Consider the following 25825-nt stretch of genomic DNA (forward strand, 5'->3'; position numbering starts at 1 on the left):
ATTAAAAAAACTTTTCTTCTAAATCACTATAATCCCAAAGAAGAAGAAAAAATATAAATCATAAAATTCTCGTTTCTTCCATTTAGTCAGTATCTTCTTATATATCTTCTAATTCGACACTAGCTGTTAATAAGCATTTCTTTAACTTTCGTTTCCAGTACACACATTCCACAAAACCACCATTTGCTTTCTTCTCTCCTATCTTCGCAACAAATATATCCTCAGGGGCTTGCAGTCTTCTTACAAACAAACGCTAGAACTCCAGTTTCTGCTCCGTCCACGTTACAATCCATCATAAATCAATTCCTGCCGTGGAAATTGGATGCTACATTTTGTCTGCCATAAAAGGCAGATGCCCTCCCCCAGTCTGGAGCTTTTCAGGCTATGGAAGGAGAGCTCCCCGCAAGCCTCAGAAGCTTTTTCTGTGGCTTTATTTGGGTGTCTCAACTTCAGCTGAATGCTCATCTCTCCCTCTTTGCCCGAGGGAAGAGATTTCCAAGCTGTCAGACCAGATTTATGATGTCCTGACAGCTCTACAGACTAGGGAGTTAGCAGCCTAATCAAGGCTGCTTCTCAACGAAGCGGAGCCATACCGGATGTCGCTCTTTTAAGACTTGTGGACTTCAACTCCCAGAGTTCCTCAGCCAGCTCTGGGAGTTGAAGTCCACAAATCTTAAAAGAGCCAAGTTTGCAGACCCCTGGCATAGAGCAATGATAGTGGGGTTCAGGAAGATAGAGGTAGCTTGCATTGATTTGGAGATCTCAGTACAGGTAGACCTCAACATGCAACCACAATTGAGCCCCAAATGTAGGTTGTTAAGTGAGAAATTCATTGAGCGAGTTTTGCCCCATTTTACGACTTTTCCTGCCAGGTTTGTTAAGTGAACCGCTGCAGTTGTTAAATTAGCGGTTCTTAAGTGAATCTGGTCCCGCCGTTGACTTTTCTTGTCAGAAGGTCGTCAAAGGGGCTCACATGACCCTGGGACACTGCAACCGTCATAAATGTGAGTCAGTTGTCAAGCATCCGAATGTAAATCATGTGACCAACAGGGTGCTACAACTGTCATAAATGTGAAAAATGGTCATAAGTCGCTTTGTTCAATGCTGTTATAACTTTGAATGGTCACTAGGTGAACTGTAAGTCAAAGGACTCCCTGTATACAGAATTCTGTGCTAGTTGAACGAACAATGGGACAGTCCAAAGTATGAACTACTTCTATGCGTCTGTTTTTTTTCCATGTAAAATTGAAGTTATCTTGCCAGTAACTGACAAAGTCACCACCTTCTCTTAGAATTAAAGACCCACAATTGGGCTTCATGGCAGGACAGTAGAGCAGGGGTGTCAAACTCGATTTCATTGAGGGCCGCATCAGGGTTGTGCTTGACCGTGGGGGTCCAAGGTGGGCGTGGTTAGAGTGGGTGTGTCCAGCTCGACGTCACTAATGTCATGGGTGCCTGTGGTGGCCTGAGTGCTCTGCCAGCCAAAACGGGCTCCTGAACTCTGTTTTTGCTGGCAGAGGCACTGCGGGCCGATCCTTCACTGTTTCCAGGGTGACCCTGTAGGCCAGATCTAAGCACTCCACGGGCCGGATGTGGCCCATGGGCCTTGAATTTGACACCCCTGCATTAGAGGCTGAATCTGTAGAATAGAATAGAATAGAATTTTTATTGGCCAAGTGTGATTGGACACACAAGGAATTTGTCTTGGTGCATATGCTCTCAGTGTACATAAAAGAAAAGATACGTTCATCAAGGTACAACATTTACAACACAATTGATATCAATATATCAATGTAAATCATAAGGATTGCCAGCAACAAGTTATAGTCATACAGTCATAAGTGGAAAGAGATTGGTGATGGGAACTATGAAACGATTAATAGTAGTGCAGATTCAGTAAATAGTCTGACAGTGTTGAGGGAATTATTTGTTTAGCAGAGTGATGGCCTTCGGGAAAAAACTGTTCTTGTGTCTTGTTGTTCTGGTGTGCAGTGCTCTTAGCGTCGTTTTGAGGGTAGGAGTTGAAACAGTTTATGTCCAGGATGCGAGGGATCTACAAATATTTTCACGGCCCTCTTCTTGATTCGTGCAGTACATTGAGTTGCGCCATAACGATATTTTTTTTTTATTTGCATTTATATCCCGCCCTTCTCCGAAGACTCAGGGCGGCTTACACTATGTCAAGCAATATTCTTCATCCATTTGTATATTATATAGAAAGTCAACTTATTGCCCCCAACAATCTGGGTCCTCATTTTACCTACCTTATAAAGGATGGAAGGCTGAGTCAACCTTGGGCCTGGTGGGACTTGAACCTGCAGTAATTGCAAGCAGCTACTGTTAATAACAGACTCTCTTAGCAGTCTGAGCCACCAAAGACTATTTCTTAGTCTTTAACTACTTGGCTTCTTGAACCATGATTTATGAAGTAGGCTGCTGTGTACATGCAGCCAATTGCTTACTCAGTACCTTATGATTAAATAATTGATCACTTCCCACAGTCTATGAATCCAGACAGTATTTTATTCATGAAAATTCTAACAATAAATCTGCAATGGATCTAGATGAGTCATGTGCAACTGTTTATCGCTAAGTTATACAATCACTGGTGAGAGAGAAATAAGGTTGGCTGCAGAAACATAATGTGCATTGAGCTTCCTTAACAAAAATTTCAGTTTCAATGCATTTTTAAAATTCGTTTTGTATTTCCATGTGCATAGAGGTCATTCATTATTCGACCCATTTCATATAATATAGCTTATAACTTCATTTGAGTTTGAAATCCCTGATACACAAAGTAGGGCAAAGAAAAAGAATCTTTTTATTTATATCCAACCTTTATTATTTTTTTTTACAAACAACTCAAGGCGATGAACTGACCCATCTTCCTCCTAGTTTTCCCCACAACAACAATCTTGTGAAGAGGGTTGGGCTGAGAGGAAGAGAGAGAGAGAGGGGGGGGGGGAAAGAGAGAGAGGGAAAGAGAGAGAATGACTGACTGACTGACTCAAAGTCGCCTAGCTGGCTTTCATGGCTAAGATAGAACTAGAATTCACAATCTCCTGGAATGAGACATAAATATTTGGGAATAATAACTAGTGTAAAATAAGGGAAGGAGTGAAAGGGAGGTTTATTTATTTATTTATTTTTATTTATTTATTTATTTGTCAATCATATATAAGATAACAGGTAAAAGTATAAACATAATTTGGATATATGAAAAGAGTAAGTAAAAAAGGAATATTAGGACAGGGACGGTAGGCACGCTTATGCACGCCCCTTACAGACCTCTCAGGAATGGGGTGAGGTCAACAGTAGACAGTTTAAGCTTAAAGTTTTGGGGGTTTGGGGAAGAAACCACAGAGTCAGGTAGTGCATTCCAGGCATTGACCACTCTGTTGCTGAAGTCATATTTTCTGCAACTGAGTTTGGAGCGGTTTACCTTGAGTTTGTATCTATTATTTGCTCGTGTGTTGTTGTGGTTGAAGCTGAAGTAGTCATTGACAGGTAGGACATTGTAGGACAGGTAGGACATTGTTAGTGGAAAGATCTATGCAATTAAGTCAAAATTCCTTTGTATTTTCAAGTTAATTAAAACTTTTTTTTTTTAGTATGCTACGAAACATTAAGCTAGCAAACATGGAAACCAAGAAGGTCCCGCTTATATAGGAAATTTGATGAGTTCCTACTAGATTTCAGTATTGTACTGTACATCGTTCCATTTTAGTGAAGTTTTGGCCTATGAGGGTGAAGGCAGTTGAAGGCCATAGATCTCTATTGCAAGGTCTCCTGGGCACGATGGCGATTCTGAAAACCTACCGGGGAAGGGAGGAATGGCTGGCTTGGTTGACTGTACTGACTGAGGACTGGCCTCCTGTTCTGGAGACGTCAAACTGGATTTAGAGGTTGATTTGGGCTCCTGGACTTCTGGTAAGGAATGTAGCGAGACATGCTTGCTTGAAGGAGGATGAATGACCACCCGCCCCAATATTTCCTTCTGGCCTGGTAGCATCTTAGTGATATTAGCTGAGCGGTCAGGATAGTGTGGCTCCTGGTCTTCATGCTTATGTCCATGATGTTTGTGGTGGTGGGGATGGGAGTGGCGATGATGGTGCCTGTCCTCTTCGTGGTGATTTCTGTGTCTTTTACCGTCGTCATCATGATGTTCCTCCTGCCCAGGTTTAGACCCAGACTGTGGAGTTTGTTCATCTGTAACTGGTGGCTAATAAGACAAAAGATACAGAAAATGGATTAGGGAGTTGTACTGCTAACTAGAGCATACAAAACATTTGCTAGACCAATTCAGCTCATCTGTCTGGAACCTGCACTGCATATCGGACATTAATACAATTGAGTGAGTCCAGAGATATTTTACGAGAAGAGTCCTCTACTCCTCTGCACGCAACAGAATACCTTATGCCACCAGACTTGAAATTTGGGGCTTAGACAACTTAGAACTACGCTGCCTTCGGTCTGACCTAAGCGTAGTACATAAAATCATCTGCTACAACGTCCTACCTGTCAATGGTTACTTCAGCTTCAACCACAACAATACATGAGCAAATAATAGATACAAGCTCAAGGTAAACCGCTCCAAACTTGATTGCAGAGAATACGACTTCAGCAACAGGAATACACTACCTGGCTCTGTGGTTTCTTCCCCAAACCCCCCAAACATATCTGGGCCTATAAATTGTGCTTACTTATTTTGTGAAAAATTCATTGTTGTTAATATCTTCTTGGGATTCAGCAAGGTGTGATCTTTCCTGTTGGATGCTCTCGTGATACTCTTAATTACCTATGAACTTATTTATGCAATTTTTAAAAAAAATTGAGGGGGCATGGTGCTCAGTTGTATCTATTTATATTTGTTCATTTCATTTCATTATTTTATTATTGTATCTTATTTGAGGAGTTATGAAACTACCTCACTTCAGAGGCTTTAGGTAGGAATCCCAAAATTGAAATATAATGAAAAGTATTACAATAAAAACAGCTAATAGTAAAGTTGTTACTCAGATCTTCTTCTTCTGTCTGCTTAATCAAGCGAGGTCTTAACTAATGATTTTTAAAGCTATTATTTAACTGAGAAATCGATTGGTGTGTTGGGTAAAGTTCAGTCAATGGTTTTAAAAAAGTAAACCATGTTTGACAAACTGAGAGTGAATATTTTCTGCAGATGATAGCTGTCTGAGGAACTTACCAGGTGTGGGAAGAAATGGCATTTTACAGTGACAAATTTCCGATTTTCAATCCGACTGTTCACCACAGAGCCTTTGCATAGGCCTGCCTCCTAGAGCAAAAGAGAAATTTTTCATCAAAAAACAAACAAACCAGGGGTGAAATGCTCCCGGTTCAGACTAGATCGTCCGATCCGGTAGCAATCCGGTAGCAATGGGTGGTTTGGAGAACTGGTAGCAAAAATCCTGCAACCCCCCCATGCCCAGCTGAGCTGTGTGATCATCAGAGGTGTTTTTTTTTAACTTTTGAAAGCATTTTTTCTTTGGCCAAAAAAATGCTTTTAAAAGTTAAAAAAAAAGCCTCTGATGATCGTGTGGCTCAGCTGGGATCGTCAGAGTCTTTTAAAAGCATTTTTTCTACAACCTCTTCGGCCGAAGATGTTGTAAAAAAATGCTTTTAAAAGGCTCCTCTGACGATCCCAACTGAGTTGCCTGATCGTCATAGGCTTTTTTTTTTAAAAGGCAAAAAAAATGCTTTTAAAAGAAAAGAAAAGCCTCTGACGATCAGGCAACTCAGCTGGGATCGTCAGAGGAGCCTTTTAAAAGCATTTTTTTACAACCTCTTCAGCCGAAGAGGTTGTAGAAAAAATGCTTTTAAAAGTTAAAAAAAAAAGTTGGCCATGCCCACCCAGTCACATATCCCCCCACCACCCCCAAGCCATGCCCACAGAACCGGTAGTAACAAATTTTACATTTCACCACTGGAACAAACCCAAAAGGTTTAAGTTGGCCAGATGTTTTGAATATGCAGTGGGACAGCAATACATATTGTTCTTCAGATGTTCTGTATCAAAGGGCCTTCTCTGTTACTCTCTATGATTCGCATGCCATTTCTCCTCCTCCACAAAATAACTGTTTCTGTGCTCCAGGATGGATCTCGCGTGGCAAACCCGAATTTGCGTGCCATGCTTTTTAGAAACAGAAATTCTTTCTTTTTCTCATTTCTTTTGCCTGTAGAACCTGGGCTACATGTGGAATAAAACTGATTCTTAAATTTGAAGCGAAGATACATTTCATTGGTACTCTTATCCTGCAGGTTATTCCAATGTACATTTCTCGTTCTGTGAGGCTATTCATCAGTTCCTCTCTACTTGTGAACATAACACAATATTTTGGGAATACCAAAGTATTCTGTTTCTTTTCAAACTGCACTGATTCAACTTTTTCTAGGAGTGGCTGAATAGTTTTCTGGAAGACGGAAATATTTTCAGGTGTTACAGAAGTGAAATTCTTTTTTTTTTAATTACTGTATTCCTATTGATATATAATTTTGGTGCTTGAAGAATTACCCCGGCAAATTATAATGAACGTTATGAATACCAAATGATATTGTATAGATTGAACAGCCTACTTCCTTGAGTTATGTGTGCTGCATCTCTAGAGGTTATCAAGCAAAGGTTGGACAGCCAGCTTTCTAGGGATGGAATGGGACAATCCGCTGCGGCCAACTCATCATGGCCATCTTGCCATGGTCATCTTTCCGGGACCAGCTCAGCATAGTCATTTCACTCAGGGGTGAAATCTAAAATTTTTCCCTACCGGTTCTGTGGGCGTAGCTTAATTGGTGGGTGTGGCTGGGTGGTCAGGTGACTGAATGGGCATGGTCAATAATAATAAATAATAAAAATAATAAAGTATACAAAACTTGGGAGGCACCGGTCTACTTTCTTTAAAAATAGAGGCCCCAGTCTACCAATTGCCTTTTACTGAGTGGCCCCGGTCTACCTTCTTTAAAAACAGACCCTGGTCTACCACTTGCCTTTTACTAACAGGCCCCGGTCTACCTTCTTTACAGACCCCAGTCTATCAATTGCCTTTTACTGACAGGCCCCGGTCTACCTTCTTTAAAAATACTACAGTGCTGATCAGCTGTAGTGCAGCCCTTTGAAGTGCCGTGGCAGTCATTTAAGGCTGTTTGCAGCTATATCACCACCGAGCGCTTCAGGGACAGAGAAGAACAGCGAGGCGTGGGCAGTGGGGGAGGCAGGGATTTTTGCTACCGGTTCTCCGAACTACCTGCCCCCATCTTTACCGGATTGTGTGATCCGGTCCGAACCGGGAGCATTTTACCCCTGATTTCACTGCAGCCAACCCACTATGGCTATCTTGCTATCTCACTGGGGCCAACTTGCCATGTGGCCAGAGGTGGGTTTCAGCAGGTTCTGACCAGTTCTGGAGAATCAGTAGCGGAAATTTTGAGTACCGGTAGTAAAAATTCTGACTGGCCCCGCCCACATCTATTCTCTGCTTCCTGAGTCCCAGCTGATCAGGAGGAAATGGGGATTTTGCAGTAACCTTTCCTTGGATTGGGGAGGGAATGGAGATCTTACAGTATCCTTCCAATGCCACACCCACCAAGCCATGACACGCTCACCAAGCCACACCCACAAGACTGGTAGTTAAAAATTTTGAAACCCACCACTGCATGTGACAACTCACCATGGTCAATTTACTAGGAGACAACTCAAGCAGACAATTTCATGTGGGATAACTTAACACGATGAATGTCAATGGAAATAATGTCAAAGAAACTGTGGCAGATAACCCGTATCATATTGAGTTATCCCATGTGGAATTGGCTGTGGTACATTTGTCTTGCAGTGAGTTGTCCTGTGGTGATTTGGCCACAACAAGATGGCCATACTGAGTTGGTCACACCAAGTTGTTCTAGACCAGGGCTGTCAAACTCCTGGCTCATGGGCTGGGTATGTCATTTGCTGGCCATACCTACTGTTCTGTCCTCCCTTGCCTCCGTCCGAATGATGGGTTAATTAGCCGGCACTTATCAGCTCTGGCAGCAGAATAGCCAGCGTCTGCCAAGAGCCTCCGTTATCTTCCATGACGCTGGTGAGTCACCCAGAAACAAACTTCAGCTCTTAATCAGTGGATTTGCCTGTTACAAAGAGACACAGCAGCTCTCGCTGCCTTTTATATCCTGTGGGGTGTGGCTCCATGACTCAGCATTTCCTAGGCCTGCCCCACCTTTGCTTCTGTTGTTCCCGCCTCTCCTGCCTATGAAACCTAGGGTTCAACTAAGCCTGATTGCCATCAGCTGGGTCTGCAGGCGTGGCCTGGGGGGGAAAAGAGTCAGGGGAAGGAGGCCTCCTTATTTCTTCCACCTGGCCTGCTTCTGGCTCCTGGAGCTGAGCCAGGGAAGCCGGTGCTCCCGAGGTAAGTCCTGATGGTCCTTCCCCCTCACTTTCTGGCAGCAGGCCCGGCTCCAAGTCATTTTCTGGCAGCAGGCTGGCTCGGGGGGCGCAGACACAATTCCTACACTCAGTTTAGCAAAGGGGGGAAAAGTCCCGCTACATCACATGACACCACTGTGACAACATGAGTTTGATACCCCCATTCTAGACCCTTGAAGGGTTGAGATGAAAATTCCTGTGCAAGAGGTTCTGACATTATCGCTGTCTTTCCCTCTCCATAAAATCTAATTTTAGGTTTAACTTCTGCTTATTAGTTGTGGAATTATTACTGTTTCTTCCATCTCTTTTCAAATAAATTTATTACAGCTATATTAATATCTACCTAACAGTTGACCTTCATGTAGAATGGTTGGGTTCATGCAACATGTTAAATCCTAAGCCTAGCCTAACTAAAACTGATTCCTTACTCACAGAAGAGGTTATTTCAAATTAGTATACTTTAAGGTAAAGGTAAAGGTTCCCCTCGCACATACGTACTAGTCGTTCCTGACTCTAGGGGGCGGTGCTCATCTCCATTTCAAAGCCGAAGAGCCAGCGCTGTCCGAAGATGTCTCCGTGGTCCTGTGGCTGGCATGACTCAATGCCAAAGGTGCATGGAACGCTGTTACCTTCCCACCAAAGGTGGTCCCTATTTTTTCTACTTGCATTTTTTACGTGCTTTCGAACTGCTAGGTTGGCAGAAGCTGGGACAAGTAATAGGAGCTCACCCCATTACACGGCAGCACTAGGGATTCAAACCACTGAACTGCTGACCTTTCGATCGACAAGCTCAGCATCTTAGTCCCTGAGTACCGCGTCCCTAGTAGACTTTAGCATATACAGTATACTTATATACTACTATATATATATATATGCTACTTATACGTAGTATACTTTACCTAGTATACCTTAGCATGGCATAAGATGATTACTTGACTCATGTAATCTGTAAGATTAGAGGTGGCTTCCCCCCCACAATTATTCAGTTCCATTTTTTGTTAGATCTGGAAAAGAAATTGTACTGACCAATTTTGTACAAGATGTCTGAATACTCACTGCAGTATTGGGTGGGAGCAGAGGACACTTAGTGGCGACAGACACTGGCTGGCTTTTGGGACAAGAGGTCTCTTGGATGGTGTACTCCACAAAGTTGGAAGGACCAATAACCCACTGTGAAAAAGTCACAGGTAGAAGATAAGAGTATGTTCCACGAGAGTTATGGGAATCAAAGACTAAAAATTATGGGAATTAAAGTCCTATTGATCCATATTTATTTATTTATTTATTTATTGTTCACACTTTTATACCACCCTATCTTCCTAGGGACTCAGGGCGGTTTACAGCCATATAAAAACATATATATATACAGAGTAAAACATTAATTTAAAAAACTTATTGCATAAGGCCGAATATTTAAAATAGAGATATAAATAATAAAACCCCATTAAAACCAGATTTAAAATTTAAACATTTAAAAATTTAAAAATTTAAAAATTCTAGTCCAGTCCTGCGCAAATAAATAGATGTGTCTTAAGCTCGCGGCAGAAGGCTTGAAGGTCAGGAAGTTGGCGAAGACCTGGGGGAAGCTCGTTCCAGAGGGTGGGAGCCCCCACAGAAAAGGCCCTTCCCCTGGGTGTCGCCAGTCGGCACTGCCTGGCCGACGGCACCCTGAGGAGTCCCTCTCTGTGAGACCGCACGGGTCGGTGAGAGGCATTTGGTGGCAGCAGACAGTCCCGTAAGTAGCCCGGCCCTATGCCATGGAGCATCAAATGCAGAATGCAGACAACATCAAATGCAGAATGCAGACATGCTAAATAATTTCGAAGATGTTTCCTTTATCATTCCTCACCTATAGACAGAAATGTTGCCAAACTAAACTACCCAAACTCACCCTAACCTTAACCCTCCATTCCTCTGCTCGCAACAAAACACCTTATGACCAGACTTGAAATTCTGAGTTTAGAAAATTTAGAACTACGCCACCTTCGGTATGACTTGAGCATAGCTCATAAAATCATCTGCTACAATGTCCTTCCTGTCAATGACTACGTCAGCTTCAACCACAACAATACACGAGCGCACAATAGATACAAACTTAAAGTGAACCGCTCCAAGCTCGATTGCAGAAAATATGACTTCAGTAACAGAGTGGTCAATGCCTGGAATGCACTACCTGACTCTGTGGTCTCATCCCCAAATCCCCAAAATTTTAACCTTAGACTTAGACTGTCTACTGTTGACCTCACCCCATTCCTAAGAGGTCTGTAAGGGGCGTGCATAAGCGCACCAGCCTGCCTACTGTCCCTGTCCTAATGTTCCCTTTCATTGTATTCACTTTATGTGTTCAATTCATGCTTATACTTATATATATTATCTAATATGTACTCGACAAAATAAATAAATAAAATAAAATTAAGGGTCTGAAGATCTGTTTGGCCTGGGACCCATAGGGGAATATAGGTAATCCTTGATGAATGACCACAATTGAGTCCATCAAGTGAGACAATTGTTAAGCGAATCCTGCCTCTTTTTATGACTTTTTTTTTGCCACAGTTGTTAAGTGAATCACTGCAGACGTTAAGTTAGAAACACGGTTCTTAAGTGAATCTGGCCTGCCCATTGAGTTTGCTTTTCAGAAGGTCCAAAAGAGGATCACATGACCTTGGGACCAGGAGTGGGTTGCTACCGGTTCGCCCCGGTTCAGGCGAACTGGTAGAAGTGGCGGCGGGAGGCTCTGCCCACCCACCTGGATGTCATCAAATATGCTCTGCGCATGTGCAGAAGCTTCTGCGCATGCGCGAGCAAAATGCGCACGCATACGCGAGCGAACCAGTAGCAAAGGTAAGTGAAACCCATCCGTGCTTGGGACACTGCAACTATCATAAATAGGAGTCAGTTTCCAAGTGTCTGAATTTTGATAATCTGACCATAGGAATGTTGCAATGGTCGTAAGTGTGAAAAATGGTCCTAAGTCACTGTTTTCAGTGCTGTTGTAACTTTGAACGGTCACTAAATGAACTGTTGTAAGTTGAGGGCTACCTGAACCACGGTGAAGGGCGCTACTTGATTAATTAGCTGACCCCCATCTCCCGTATGTGTTCCTGCTCTCCTCATCCATCTTTTAATTCATATTATTGCCCTTTCCGTGTTTATTTTTATTGTTTAATTGCTTTGATATTGTTATGTTTACATTTTTCTATTATTTTTTTCTGTTTTACTGTCGTAAGTTGGCCAGAGTAGCCTCACAGCAAGATGGGTGGCAAATAAATTTAACAAACAAGAAAATAATTGATTTGCATCACTAAATATAATAATAATAATAACAGAGTTGGAAGGGACCTTGGAGGCCTTCTAGTCCAACCCTCTGCCCAGGCAGGAAACCCTACACCACTTCAGACAAATGGTTATCCAACATTTTCTTAAAACTTTCCAATGTTGGAGCATTTACAACTTCTGCAGGCAAGTTGTTCCACTTATTAATTGTTCTGTCAGGAAATTTCTCCTTAGTTCTAAGTTGCTTCTCTCCTTGATTAGTTTCTACCCATTGTTTCTTGTTTTGCCTTCAGGTGCTTTGGAGAATAGCTTGTCTCCCTCTTCTTTGTGGCAACCCCTGAGATATTGGAAGACTGCTATCATGTCTCCCCTAGTCCTTCTTTTTATTAAACTAGGCATACTGAGTTCCTGCAACTATATTTTTTGAGAACTCAGAACTCTTTGAACAGTCTCCCATCCAAATATCAACCCAGACCTAACCCTTCTTAGCTAGGTCAGTAGTTTCCTGCCCAATAAATAGCACTGAAGAATAGGTAAAGGTAAAGGTTCCCCTTGCACATACGTGCTAGTTGTTCCTGACTCTAGGGGGCGGTGCTCATCTCTGTTTCAAAGCCAAAGAGCCAGCACTGTCCGAAGATGTCTCCGTGATCATGTGGCTGGCATGACTAAACACCAAAGGCACACGGAATGCACCAAAGGTGATCCCTATTTTTTCTACTTGCATTTTATACATGCTTTTGAACTGCTAGGTTGGCAGAAGCTGGGACAAGTCATGGGAGCTCACCCAGTTACACGGCAGCACTAGAGATTTGAACCACTGAACTGCCGACCTTTTGTTCGACAAGCTCAGCGTCTTGGCCCCTGAGCCGCCGCGTCCCTTGCCATTGAAGAATACTTGTCCTTAAAACTGGAAATTATGACTAGGTAGACTTGCTTACCCATGAAGCAGCTTTTCCTAATCTGGGTTTCTCCGAGGACTGTTACTTCCACAATTCTTTGAGTTTTACCCCCAACATATCTGAAGGATGGCAGATTGGGAATTGCTACAAGAATGAATTTTTTTCCATCCAAACGAAGGATACAGCATTAAAGTTTTGATGTTACCTGTGATCTGGCTTTGGTGACATTGAGGATGGTGAAATAGTGAACATGGTTGCTTTCAGCATTGAATTTGGCCAGGCTCTCGGCTGCTGTTTCCCAAAATGTGGCTTCAGAAGGATCTCCAGGGGTTGAACAATCAGGGCAAATTTTTGCCATAGCCGCTGAAGAAACTATAGAGAACAATATAGCAAATATTTAGAATAGCTGACAACTTTAAAGAGGGTGGATTTCAACTCCCAGTCAGTCTAGGAAATTGTGAGAGTTGAAGGTCACCTATCTTAAAGTTGCCAAGGTTTAGAAACCCTGAATTAGAAGATTGGTCCAATATAGAATTGGAGTTCAGCTCATATATTTAAATTAAAGCACAAACTGAAGTGCAGAGAACTTGGATTTGATTGAAAATTGAGCATCTTTGTCTCTGGACCATGTTACTGTATGAGCTTATTGTCTAAATCAGAAGTGGGGAGTGATGGCTCCTTTATGACTTGTAGACTTCAACTCCCAGAATTCCTGAACCTGCGTGGCTAGCTCAGAAATTCTGGGAGTTGAAGTCCACAAGTCATAAAATGAAGAGCCGTAGTTTCCCCATCCTGGTCTAAATGGATGACAAAGTCTACAGGTGCTTGGCAATTATTTCTTAAGTTTTTTGAAATCTGTGCTTCTTCCTCAAACTTAGGTACATTTAATTGAAAAAAAAAAATCATGCAAAGCCATCTTGAGGAAGTTATAATATGATATAAGAGCCATGGTGGCGCAGTGGTTAGAGTGCAGTACTGCAGGCTACTTCTGCTGACTGCCAGCTGCCTGCAATATGGCAGATCGCATCTCACCAGGCTCAAGGTTGACTCAGCCTTCTATCCTTCCAAGGTGACCCAGCAGTAAAAATTACAGACCGATCTCTCTTTGCTGCGTCACCTGCAAAGTATTTAATAGTATTTAATAGTATTTATTTTGTAATAGTACTGTTTATTTTATCTGCCTGTAAACCGCCCTGAGTCCTTCGGGAGAAGGGCGGTATAAAAATTTAAATAATAAATAAATAAATAAATAAATAAATAAATAAATAAATAAATAAATAAAATAAATAAATAAAGTCATGGAATCAATCATCAACCAATCCATTACCAATTACCAATCCATTACCATTACCAATCCATTACCTCACACTTAGAAACTAACAACCTACTCTCTAATAAACAATTTGGTTTCAGGAAAAAATTATCATGTAACTTACAACTTCTCCACTGTAAAAACATATGGACTACAAATCTTGATCAAGGCAAAACAATAGATGCAATCTACATAGACTTCTGCAAATCTTTTGACTCAGTAGTACACGATAAACTTCTCCTAAAACTAATATCCTATGGCATCTCAGGACCCCTTCACAAATGGATATCTGCTTTTCTGTCTAACAGACAACAAGTGGTCAAAATTGGCAATGCTTTATCAAATCCTGTTCCTGTCAAAAGTGGCGTTCCCCAAGGCAACGTCCTTGGACCAACACTCTTTATTCTATACATTAATGATCTTTGTGACCATATCTCAAGTAATTGTGTTCTCTTTGCCGACGATGTCAAACTATTTAACACCACAGGCAATATTTCTATCATTCAAAACGACCTTGATCATCTAACTGCTTGGTCTAAAAATTGGCAGCTCCAAATTTCAACCAGCAAATGCTCAGTCTTACATATAGGAAAAAAGAACCCAAACACTAAGTACATACTAGATGGACATTACCTGACAGACGACCCCCATCCCGTTAAAGACCTTGGAGTTTTCATGTCAAATGATCTAAGTACCAAAGCCCACTGCAACTACATAGCAAAAAAAGCTCTAAGAGTTATAAACCTAATCTTGTGTAGCTTCTTTTCCAAAAACACCACATTACTAACCAGAGCATATAAAACATTTGCTAGACCAATTCTAGAATACAGCTCGCCTGTTTGGAACCCTCACCACATCTCTGACATCAATACAATTGAACGTGTCCAGAAATATTTTACAAGAAGAGTTCTCCATTCCTCTGAAAACAATAAAATACCTTATCCCAACAGACTTGAAATCCTAGGCTTAGAAAACTTGGAACTCCGTCGCCTTCGACAAGACCTAAGTTTAACTCACAGAATCATCTATCGTAATGTCCTTCCTGTTAAAGACTACTTCAGCTTTAATTGCAATAATACTAGAGCAACTAATAGATTTAAACTTAATGTTAACCGCTTTAATCTAGATTGCAGAAAATATGACTTCTGTAACAGAATCATCAGTGCTTGGAATACTTTACCCAAACTAACCCTAACCTTAACCCTCCACTCCTCTGCTCGCAACAAAATACCTTATGTCACCAGACTTGAAATTCTGAGTTTAGAAAATTTAGAACTACGCCACCTTCGGTATGACTTGAGCATAGCTCATAAAATCATTTGCTACAATGTCCTACCTGTCAATGACTACTTCAGCTTCAGCCACAACAATACACGAGCACACAATAGATACAAACTTAAAGTGAACCGCTCCAAGCTCGATTGCAGAAAATATAACTTCAGTAACAGAATTGTTAATGCCTGGAATGCACTACCAGACTCAGTGGTTTCATCCCAACCCCCCCAAAATTTTAACCTTAGACTTAGACTGACTACTGTTGACCTCACCCCCATTCCTAAGAGGTCTGTAAGGGGCGTGCATAAGCGCACCAGCCTGCCTACCGTCCCTGTCCTAATGTTCCCTTTAATTGTATTCACTTTATGTATTCAATTCATATTTATACTTATATATATTATCTAATATGTACTCGACAAAATAAATAAATAAATAAATAAAATTAAATTAAGGGTCTGAAGATCTGTTTGGCCTGGGACCCATAGGGGAATATAGGTAATCCTTGATGAATGACCACAATTGAGTCCATCAAGTGAGACAATTGTTAAGCGAATCCTGCCTCTTTTTATGACTTTTTTTTTGCCACAGTTGTTAAGTGAATCACTGCAGACGTTAAGTTAGAAACACGGTTCTTAAGTGAATCTGGCCTGCCCATTGAGTTTGCTTTTCAGAAGGTCGCAAAAGAGGATCACGTGACCTTGGGACCAGGAGTGGGTTGCTACCGGTTCGCCCCGGTTCAGGCGAACTGGTAGAAAATCTAGGCTCTGCCCACCCACCTGGATGTCATCAAATATGCTCTGCGCATGTGCAGAAGCTTCTGCGCATCTTGTGAGCAAAATCTTGGCACGAGCGAACCAGTAGCAAAGGTAAGTGAAACCCATCCGTGCTTGGGACACTGCAACTATCATAAATATGAGTCAGTTTCCAAGTGTCTGAATTTTGATAATCTGACCATGGGAATGTTGCAATGGTCGTAAGTGTGAAAAATGGTCCTAAGTCACTTTTTTCAGTGCTGTTGTAACTTTGAACGGTCACTAAATGAACTGTTGTAAGTTGAGGGCTACCTGAACCACAGTGAAGGGCGCTACTTGATTAATTAGCTGACCCCCATCTCCCGTCTGTGTTCCTGCTCTCCCCATCCATCTTTTAATTCATATTATTGCCCTTTCCGTGTTTATTTTTATTGTTTCATTGCTTTGATATTGTTATGTTTACATTTTTCTATTATTTTTTTCTGTTTTACTGTCGTAAGTTGGCCAGAGTAGCCTCACAGCAAGATGGGTGGCAAATAAATTTAACAAACAAGAAAATAAATGATTTGCATCACTAAATATAATAATAATAATAACAGAGTTGGAAGGGACCTTGGAGGCCTTCTGTAATCTGCCCAGGCAGGAAACCCTACACCACTTCAGACAAATGGTTATCCAACATTTTCTTAAAACTTTCCAATGTTGGAGCATTTACAACTTCTGCAGGCAAGTTGTTCCACTTACCGTATATACACGAGTATAAGCCAATCCGAATATAAGCCGAGGCACCTAATTTTACCACAAAAAACTGGGAAAAACTATTGACTCGAGTATAAGCTGAGGGTGGGAAATGAGGCAGCTACTGGTCAATGTAAAAAATAAAGATAGAGCCAAGTAAAATAACATGAATATTTATTTGAACGAAAAACAATAAAAGTGCAAAAGGGGGAAGGAGGATTCCCAGCTTTAGAAAATTTAGAACTCATACCTTTGGTATGACCTGAGCATAGCTCATAAAATTATCTGCTACAATGTACTTCCTATCAATGACTACTTCAGCTTCAACCACAACAATACGAGAACACAATAGATTCAAACTTAAAGTGAACCTCTCCAATCTAGATTGCAGAAAATGTGACTTCAGTAACAGAGTTGTTAATGCCTGGAATGTGCTACCTGACTCTGGTCTCTTCCCAAAATCCCCAAAGCCTTAACCAAAGACTATCTAGTATTGACCTCACCCCATTCCTAAGAGGTCTGTAAGGCGTGCATAAGAGCACCAGCGTGCCTACCGTCCCTGTCCTAATGTTCCCTTTAGTTGTATTCCTTTTATGTATTCAATTCATGCTTATATTTATATAATTATTTAATATGTATTTGACAAAATAAAATGAATGAATGAATGAATAGAATAGAATAGAATAGAATTTTTATTGGCTAAGTGTGATTGGACACACAAGGAATGAATGAATGAATGAATGAGTGAGTGAGTTACTTCAACAACATTGTCTCACAGAAATTGACAATACAACTGCAAGCATGAAAATGAGTCCTCCTTTAGCTTCCAAGGGACCAGGGTGCCTCTGAAGGTCAGTGCTCTAAGCACTAAGAACCCAGCACAAATCTAAGCCTGTATGCACACCAATAGTGAAAATACCCTGCACAGTGTCTCTTGGCAGAAGGTTAATTTTCATAGACGTTGGGGTGGCTCTTTTTTTTTGGCAGGGCAATAAGGATCTCTAATATCATTAAACCCAAGTGTGAGGAAAAAGACAGCAGCTAAAATGTTAAGGCCAGTTGTGTGACCTTCTCCAATACAGTTGGCCTGGCTGTTTGCCAAAACTTAAAACACCCTCCCATCCCCCCCTCCCTGCTAAAGCTTCTTTCTTAAAACAATTGTGGTCTTTGCCTTTCATGTCGCTCAACCTTTCACCTGCCAGGTTCCTAGCCCTTCACCCTTGACCCACTGCTGTGTTTGCTTAGCATTGTGCCAATCGACTTTAGAAGTCTGTGTGTGTGTGTGTGTGTGTGTGAGAGAGAGAGAGAGAGAGAGGGAGGGAGGGAGGGAGGGAGTGCAAAAGGGGGAAGGAGGATTCCCAGCTCTAAACAAAGGGAAATCCCGGAATGCCAGCGCGAAAGGCGGTGCTCGCGTTCCTCCTCCCTTGCTCAAAAGCCCCAATAACCTTCACCAGCAAGGCAGACCCCCACGGGAAGGAAGGGGACGGGCTGACTCACCGAGCATCTGGCTGAAGAGCAGCTGCTCCAGGTCGCCCAGCACGGTGACTACTAGCTCGGGATCGACCTTCAGGAAAGCCTTCTCCTCCGTCGGGGCCCCCTTCCCGGCCGGTTGAGTGGCCGTTTGGGGCGGCCGTTTGGGGCAGCGCCGCCGAAGAGAAGGAAGGGGACTAGGGCACACAGGCGCGCACACACACGCCCAGCTTCTGAAGCACGGAGGGAGAAGAAAGAATGAAAGAAGGGGAGGAACGGCCCCTCCTTTCTCTCTCTCTCTTCCAGCGCCGCCGAAGAGAAGGAAGGGGACTAGGGCACACAGGCGCGCACACACACGCCCAGCTTCTGAAGCACGGAGGGAGAAGAAAGAATGAAAGAAGGGGAGGAACGGCCCCTCCTTTCTCTCTCTCTCTTCCAACGGGAAAACGCTCTTTCGCTTGCGGGGGAGAGGAGGGAGGGAGGGAGGTAGGTTGGCTTATTCAACCCTTCCCGGCTAGCCATCCAGCCCTTCCCAGGAGAAGGCGAGGAGTTTTGGGCGAGCGACCTTTTTGCTAGAAAGCGGCAGCGGCTGCCCCGACACCACCAGTTGGGGCGGGAGCCGGGTGAGCCGCAGTAACTCCCGCCAGGCTATGCATTGGCGCGGGGAAGCCCTGGCGGTGCAGTGAGAGGGCTGGGCGGGGGAGCCGCCAGCCTTCTCGGCTGAGGGAGGGAGGGTTTCCCCGACCGCGCGAGCTCGCCGCCGCGAGCCACCCAAAGGCCAGAAGAAAGGTCATTCCATCGAGTAATGGGCGAAGGCTCCTTCCTCTCCCGCCTTACCCATGCTATGCGAGCCCGGCTGGGCTGCAACCCCGCCGCCGCTCCTTCCTCAGCCTCCCGGGCTCGCTCTAGCAGCCGCCAAGCTCAGGCGGACTCGGCAGCTCCCCATCAGCACTCGCAGGCGTGATTCGGGCAGGAGGTCGGGCTCGCTCTGTGGCGGTGGCGGCGGCGGCGGAGGCGGCGGAGGCGCCACCGCCACGGAGCGAGCCTGACTCCTCCTGCCCGAATCGCGCCGTGCGAGTGCTGATGGGGAGCTGCCGAGTCCGGCCTGGGCTTGGCGGGTGCTAGGGCGGGGGGCCCGGGAGGCTGGGGAAGGAGCGGCGGCGGCAGTGTTGCAGCCCAGCCGGGCTCGCACAGCATGGGTAAGGCGGGAGGAAGAGCGCTCGCTCGATGGAATGACCTTTTCTTCTGGCCTTTGGTGGCTCGCGGCGGCGGCGTCGAGAAACCTCCTCCTCAGCCGAGAAGGCTGGCGGCTCCCCCGCCCAGCCCTCTCACTGCACCACCAGGGCTTCCCCGCGCCAATGCACAGCCCGCCAAGGTTGCGGCGTCCGCCCACCAGACACGGCAATGGGGGGCGGCCTGGGGCGACAAATCCCGCGAGGCCTCGGCGGGCCCGCTCCCGTCCCTCCCATGGAGTCCGTTCGGTACCCCTCCTGTGCGGGGTTCGAGGCGTGAACTCGGTATAAGCCGAGGGGGCGCTTTTCAGCACAAAAAACGTGCTGAAAAACTCGGCTTATACTCGAGTATATACGGTATTAATTGTTCTGTCAGGAAATTTCTCCTTAGTTCTAAGTTGCTTCTCTCCTTGATTAGTTTCTACCCATTGTTTCTTGTTTTGCCTTCAGGTGCTTTGGAGAATAGCTTGTCTCCCTCTTCTTTGTGGCAACCCCTGAGATATTGGAAGACTGCTATCATGTCTCCCGTAGTCCTTCTTTTTATTAAACTAGGCATACTGAGTTCCTGCAACTATATTTTTTGAGAACTCAGAACTCTTTGAACAGTCTCCCATCCAAATATCAACCCAGACCTAACCCTTCTTAGCTAGGTCAGTAGTTTCCTGCCCAATAAATAGCACTGAAGAATAGGTAAAGGTAAAGGTTCCCCTTGCACATACGTGCTAGTTGTTCCTGACTCTAGGGGGCGGTGCTCATCTCCGTTTCAAAGCCAAAGAGCCAGCACTGTCCGAAGATGTCTCCGTGGTCATGTGGCCGGCATGACTAAACACCAAAGGCGCACGGAATGCACCAAAAGTGATCCCTATTTTTTCTACTTGCATTTTATACGTGCTTTTGAACTGCTAGGTTGGCAGAAGCTGGGACAAGTCATGGGAGCTCACCCCGTTACACGGCAGCACTAGAGATTTGAACCGCTGAACTGCCGACCTTTTGATCGACAAGCTCAGCGTCTTGGCCCCTGAGCCACCGCGTTCCTTGCCATTGAAGAATACTTGTCCTTAAAACTGGAAATTATGACTAGGTAGACTTGCTTACCCATAAAGCAGCTTTTCCTAATCTGGGTTTCTCCGAGGACTGTTACTTCCACAATTCTTTGAGTTTTACCCCCAACATATCTGAAGGATGGCAGATTGGGAATTGCTACAAGAATGAATTTTTTTCCATCCAAACGAAGGATACAGCATTAAAGTTTTGATGTTACCTGTGATCTGGCTTTGGTGACATTGAGGATGGTGAAATAGTGAACATGGTTGCTTTCAGCATTGAATTTGGCCAGGCTCTCGGCTGCTGTTTCCCAAAATGTGGCTTCAGAAGGATCTCCAGGGGTTGAACAATCAGGGCAAATTTTTGCCATAGCCGCTGAAGAAACTATAGAGAACAATATAGCAAATATTTAGAATAGCTGACAACTTTAAAGAGGGTGGATTTCAACTCCCAGTCAGTCTAGGAAATTGTGAGAGTTGAAGGTCACCTATCTTAAAGTTGCCAAGGTTTAGAAACCCTGAATTAGAAGATTGGTCCAATATAGAATTGGAGTTCAGCTCATATATTTAAATTAAAGCACAAACTGAAGTGCAGAGAACTTGGATTTGATTGAAAATTGAGCATCTTTGTCTCTGGACCATGTTACTGTATGAGCTTATTGTCTAAATCAGAAGTGGAGAATGATGGCTCCTTTATGACTTGTAGACTTCAACTCCCAGAATTCCTGAACCTGCGTGGCTAGCTCAGAAATTCTGGGAGTTGAAGTCCACAAGTCATAAAATGAAGAGCCGTAGTTTCCCCATCCTGGTCTAAATGGATGACAAAGTCTACAGGTGCTTGGCAATTATTTCTTAAGTTTTTTGAAATCTGTGCTTCTTCCTCAAATTTAGGTACATTTAATTGAAAAAAAAATATCATGCAAAGCCATCTTGAGGAAGTTATAATATGATATAAGAGCCATGGTGGCGCAGTGGTTAGAGTGCAGTACTGCAGGCTACTTCTGCTGACTGCCAGCTGCCTGCAATATGGCAGATCGCATCTCACCAGGCTCAAGGTTGACTCAGCCTTCTATCCTTCCAAGGTGGGTAAAATGAGGGCCCAGATTGTTGGGGGCAAATATGATGACTCTATAAACCACTTAGAGAGGGCTGAAAAAGAACTGTGAAGCTGTATATAAGTCTAAGTGCTATTGCTCTATGTGAAAGCAGGACTGATCCATTGTGAAACAACTGCATGTTATAGTCAATCTGGTTCTGTTTGGTTATATACAATAGGCCTTACCAAGTCACACTTCTTGAATTGTTTGAAGTGTTTGAAGTGTTTGAAATGTGACTACCAAGTCACACTTCTTGAATTGAACATAAAGCGTAATTTTGGTTTGAATAGAAGATAAAAAAAATCTGAATTCCATTCTTGGATTTACAATTATTTGTTTCGTTGTTTGAATTTGAGGGAAAATTTCAGTTGCTATTCCCCCACTCGTAGTTTAATTCAGGCATTAGAATTAGATGCAAAGAGACAATCTATTTGTTCTGTCAGGATTTTTTTCTGTACATGTGCAACAAATCAGCACTTTATAAAATTACTGCAATACCACAACAACATGGAGATTATCACATTTTTGAGTCTGATGGTAAAAACCCAAAAATCTGTACAGAAATACATATGTATCAATGTGCAAAGTGTACAAAATAAAAATGGACAAAAATTCAGTAGAATAAAAAAAAGTTGTGAGAAACTACACATGCAAAATGCATATGAGCCATGTGAACATTTATAGAAAATGAAATTGGGCCCAATAGCACCTTTGGTTGAGAAACAGAGCAAACCGAAATTCCAGATGTAGCTAAGATATCCTAAAGACAGAAGCAAAGTCTTAAAAAATTAATGTTGGGGGCCTTTGCGTCTACTTTTTAAATTTCTGTGGGGAAATCTGTAAAACTGCAATTGGTAGTTATGTGTGCTAGGGTAGAATTTTCTTGTAAAAGTATTATAGGAAAATATAAAAAATACATACGTGGGCGTAAAACACAGTCATAACTGTACAATTGTGAATGATTTGAATTCTCGTTGAAATGAATAATTACTTTACATTGGCCATAGACCTGGAAAAAGAGAAAATAGTTTGGGTTAGTAACACCCATTTTTTTTTTACCAACGATTCCATGATACTTCATTAAAAACTTATCCTTTTCACATATTAGGCCAGTGGTAGTCAACCAGGTCCCTACCGCCCACTCGTGGGCGTTCCAGCTTTTGGGTTTTGTCCAATACTGAAGTACTTTCCTTTTTTTTAACTTAATTGATTTTTAAAAAAAATTTCATAGCATTATTTAAAAACATTTTCATTATGTTTTCATACAATTCCCCATGACAATTTAAATTTCTGAAAATATACTATTTGTATCGCCCGCACATAAGTTTAGTTCACGTTACGTAAGTGAAACTAAATGGCGCTATAGTGCGACCGCAAACAAAAGAGCCTTGTCCCAGAATAGCTCGCGCATCTCCCCCTGAACCGATGGGCGGTTAGAAAATTTTACTACTAACAGAGATACAAAAGTGGGTGGTAGATATAAAAAGGCTGACTACCCCTGCATTAGGCTCTAGTTTACATTCCTTCCAAAATGAGGAGAGTCAATTTTTCTATATTTCTTGTTCTCCACATCTCTACAGTCCCTATATTTCTTCCTGCAGTTTTGTACAACCCCATTTCTACCATGGATCAGAAGTGGCAGCTCACTGCAAGGAATTATTGTGTATGTGCACACCTGCTAAGGGGAATCAATGGAAAGAATAGAAAACTGGTGAAGGGTATTCCAAAGAGACATGTGATACGACAAGTGGGTAGAGTGACACCCACAACCTCCTTTGCAAACCAGTTCAAAACCCAGATTTGACTTCCTTCCCAGTTGGTAGTTTTTTTAAAAAAACTAAATAGATCTGTTACTTACTGTCTCATGTGCATCTCTAATTTTGCACTCTTTCCACAATTTTCTGCTCTGGACATGGCATTCAGTTTCTAATACATCCAAGGTGATGTAGAAAAGAGAGCCACCCATCCACTATGGACAAACAAAAGGAAAACTTTTGAAAAGGCAAAGCAATCACCATAAGTGCATTACCTGGAATTAAATTAATCTTCAAGTCCTCATTTAGAAAAAGGCAAGAATTCAGCTCACTTTCACTCGGCCTCAGGAAACCAACCACCCTTCTGTTGGAATCCAGGAATGTCTGGTTAGAAGATGAGCAAGGATGGTCCATGGGATGTGGAGTCACTCGGCCGTCTCTGATTGTAACGGAAGTTGATTTTTCTTCTTCTTCTTTAACCCCCACGTTGAAGAGATGGGATCATAAACTAAACTCCGAGAGGAAAACTTTAATCCTGTACAACCTGCACACGATCATCCAACTCCAAAATATGCGTTTACTTTATGTAACACCAAGAGAGTTGGTTGGATGCCACAGAAATATCATTACCTTACTGAATGATTAGCAGATAAAGGGGAGAATTGGGTGGCAATGAAGAGCTGTTGTAATTGCTACCAACCTGCCTTCCATTGAGGACCTGTATACTGCACGAATCAAGAAGAGGGCCATGAAAATATTTACAGATCCCTCACATCCTGGACATAAACTGTTTCAACTCCTACCCTCAAAACGACGTTATAGAGCACTGCACACCAGAACAACTAGACACAAGAAGGCCATCACTCTGCTAAACAAATAATTCCCTCAACACTGTCAAACTATTTACTAAGTCTGCACTACTATTCGTTCCCATCACTTATCTCCTTCCACTTATGACTGTATGACTGTAACTTTGTTGCTGGTAATCCTTATGATTTATATTGATATATTGACCATCATTTGTGTTGTAAATGTTGTACCTTGATGAAGGTATCTTTTCTTTTATGTACACTGAGAGCATATGCACCAAGACAAATTCCTTGTGTGTCCAATCACACTTGGCCAATAAAAAAGTCTATTCTATTCTATTCTATTCTATTCTATTCTATTCTATTCTATTCTATTCTATTCTATTCTATTCTATTCTATTCTATTCTGTTTGGGTTTGTTTGTTTATTTGTTTGTTTTTTACCAATCTAGATAGCCCTAGTTTAATATGACATCTTTAAAGATGGATGCTATCAAATTGAAGGAAAGAAAAAAAATCAATAGAAGAGGGAGATCTTACCTGGAGTATTTCATGGACATCAAAAATGCGCTGGAGGCCAAGAACGTAGCCTTCTTTACGATGTGCGTTGAGTTTGTTTAGAGCCGTTTCTGCAGCTACCTTTACCTCCGAAGAATTGCACGTTGCGGGAAGAAAGCGAAAAGGTGGAGAAGTAACCACCAGGTGAAGCATCTGAATTCCAATGAAGAAGGAAATCAAAAGAGACATTTTGGAAACGTTTGAAGAATCAGAGAAAACAGCAGTTGGAGCCAAGCTGGAAGAACAAGGCTAGGAAAGATCTTCATCTTACTTTATATACTTTAAATCAATAGCTAATATTTGCTTATTCTATCTCACAGTGACCGTCACCTTTGAACCTCAACATACACGGTATAAACACTGAGTCAATGATTAGAAGTCTATAGGTTTCAGAGTGGCTCTCACTAAGCAACCACCAAATGGTTGGATTTAAATCACTGCACCGAAAAATTAAGCCTGTCTTTGTCTTCAATTAAAAATGAGATGTAGGACCCAGTAGAGTCGATTCATGTGAGCACTGTGCATGCGCAGAAGGCCGCACTCACATTTGCGAATCAGTAGGGAAGGTAAGTGAATTCCACCTTTGGTCCAGATGTTTTAAAAAGAAATGAAGGCTTCTCATTGCTGCTGCAAATGGTTAGAGACCAGACTAAATTCCACTCAGTTGCAGAGGAGTGACCCAGGACATTTCTCCCAACTGTTTTGATTGAGGTGGGAGAACATTCTCGATAGAACAGGTGGACTGAAGACCAGAGACCTTGTTTTTCGGTCATTGGGATAGCCCTGCAAAATGGCCTCCCACGAGAAGTTCAGCGGGTGCAAAATGGCTTCCTATGACAAGTCCTAAAATCCTATGGCATTTCTGGACTCCTACATAAGTGGATAGCTGACTTCCTGTCAAACAGACAACAAGTGGTCAAAATAGGAAGCGCTCTATCAAATCCTGTATCTGTTAATAGTGGTGTTCCCCAAGGCAGTGTTTTAGGTCCAACACTCTTCATACTTTACATAAATGACCTTTGCGATCATATTAAAAGCAACTGTGTTCTCTTCGCTGATGATGTTAAACTATTCAACACTACAGACAATGCAACTACCCTTCAAAAAGATCTTGACTATGTGTCAGATTGGTCTAACAAGTGGCAACTTCAAGTCTCAACCAACAAATGCTCTGTCTTGTACATTG

The 25825-nt window shown here is 42.7% G+C and overlaps 1 protein-coding gene across 1 annotated transcript; it reads right to left on the reverse strand.

The window, feature by feature from the left end:
- Window positions 1-3739: 3739 nt before the first annotated feature.
- Window positions 3740-24828, reverse strand: LOC131201333 (fetuin-B-like). The gene is made up of 7 exons (XM_058189153.1): window positions 24622-24828; window positions 23378-23488; window positions 22441-22528; window positions 20641-20807; window positions 9485-9598; window positions 5204-5293; window positions 3740-4222 (listed from the first exon to the last, which is right to left on the reverse strand). The coding sequence occupies exons 1-7, from the start codon at window positions 24826-24828 to the stop codon at window positions 3740-3742; spliced, it is 1260 nt and encodes a 419-aa protein (XP_058045136.1).
- Window positions 24829-25825: the final 997 nt, after the last annotated feature.

This window comes from Ahaetulla prasina, chromosome 6 (assembly GCF_028640845.1).
Source record: "Ahaetulla prasina isolate Xishuangbanna chromosome 6, ASM2864084v1, whole genome shotgun sequence".
Taxonomy (NCBI): domain Eukaryota; kingdom Metazoa; phylum Chordata; class Lepidosauria; order Squamata; family Colubridae; genus Ahaetulla; species Ahaetulla prasina.

What these genes read in the sequence shown, in the direction of transcription:
- LOC131201333 (XM_058189153.1), bottom strand. Translation starts at nt 24,828, where the DNA reads ATGTCTCTTTTGATTTCCTTCTTCATTGGAATTCAGATGCTTCACCTG. An exon ending in TGCTCCCACCCAATACTGCA is followed by an intron (nt 5,294 to 9,484) that starts GTGAGTATTCAG and finishes CTTTTGCTCTAG; the next exon opens with GAGGCAGGCCTATGCAAAGG. An exon ending in GCCATTTCTTCCCACACCTG is followed by an intron (nt 4,223 to 5,203) that starts GTAAGTTCCTCA and finishes TTGTCTTATTAG; the next exon opens with CCACCAGTTACAGATGAACA.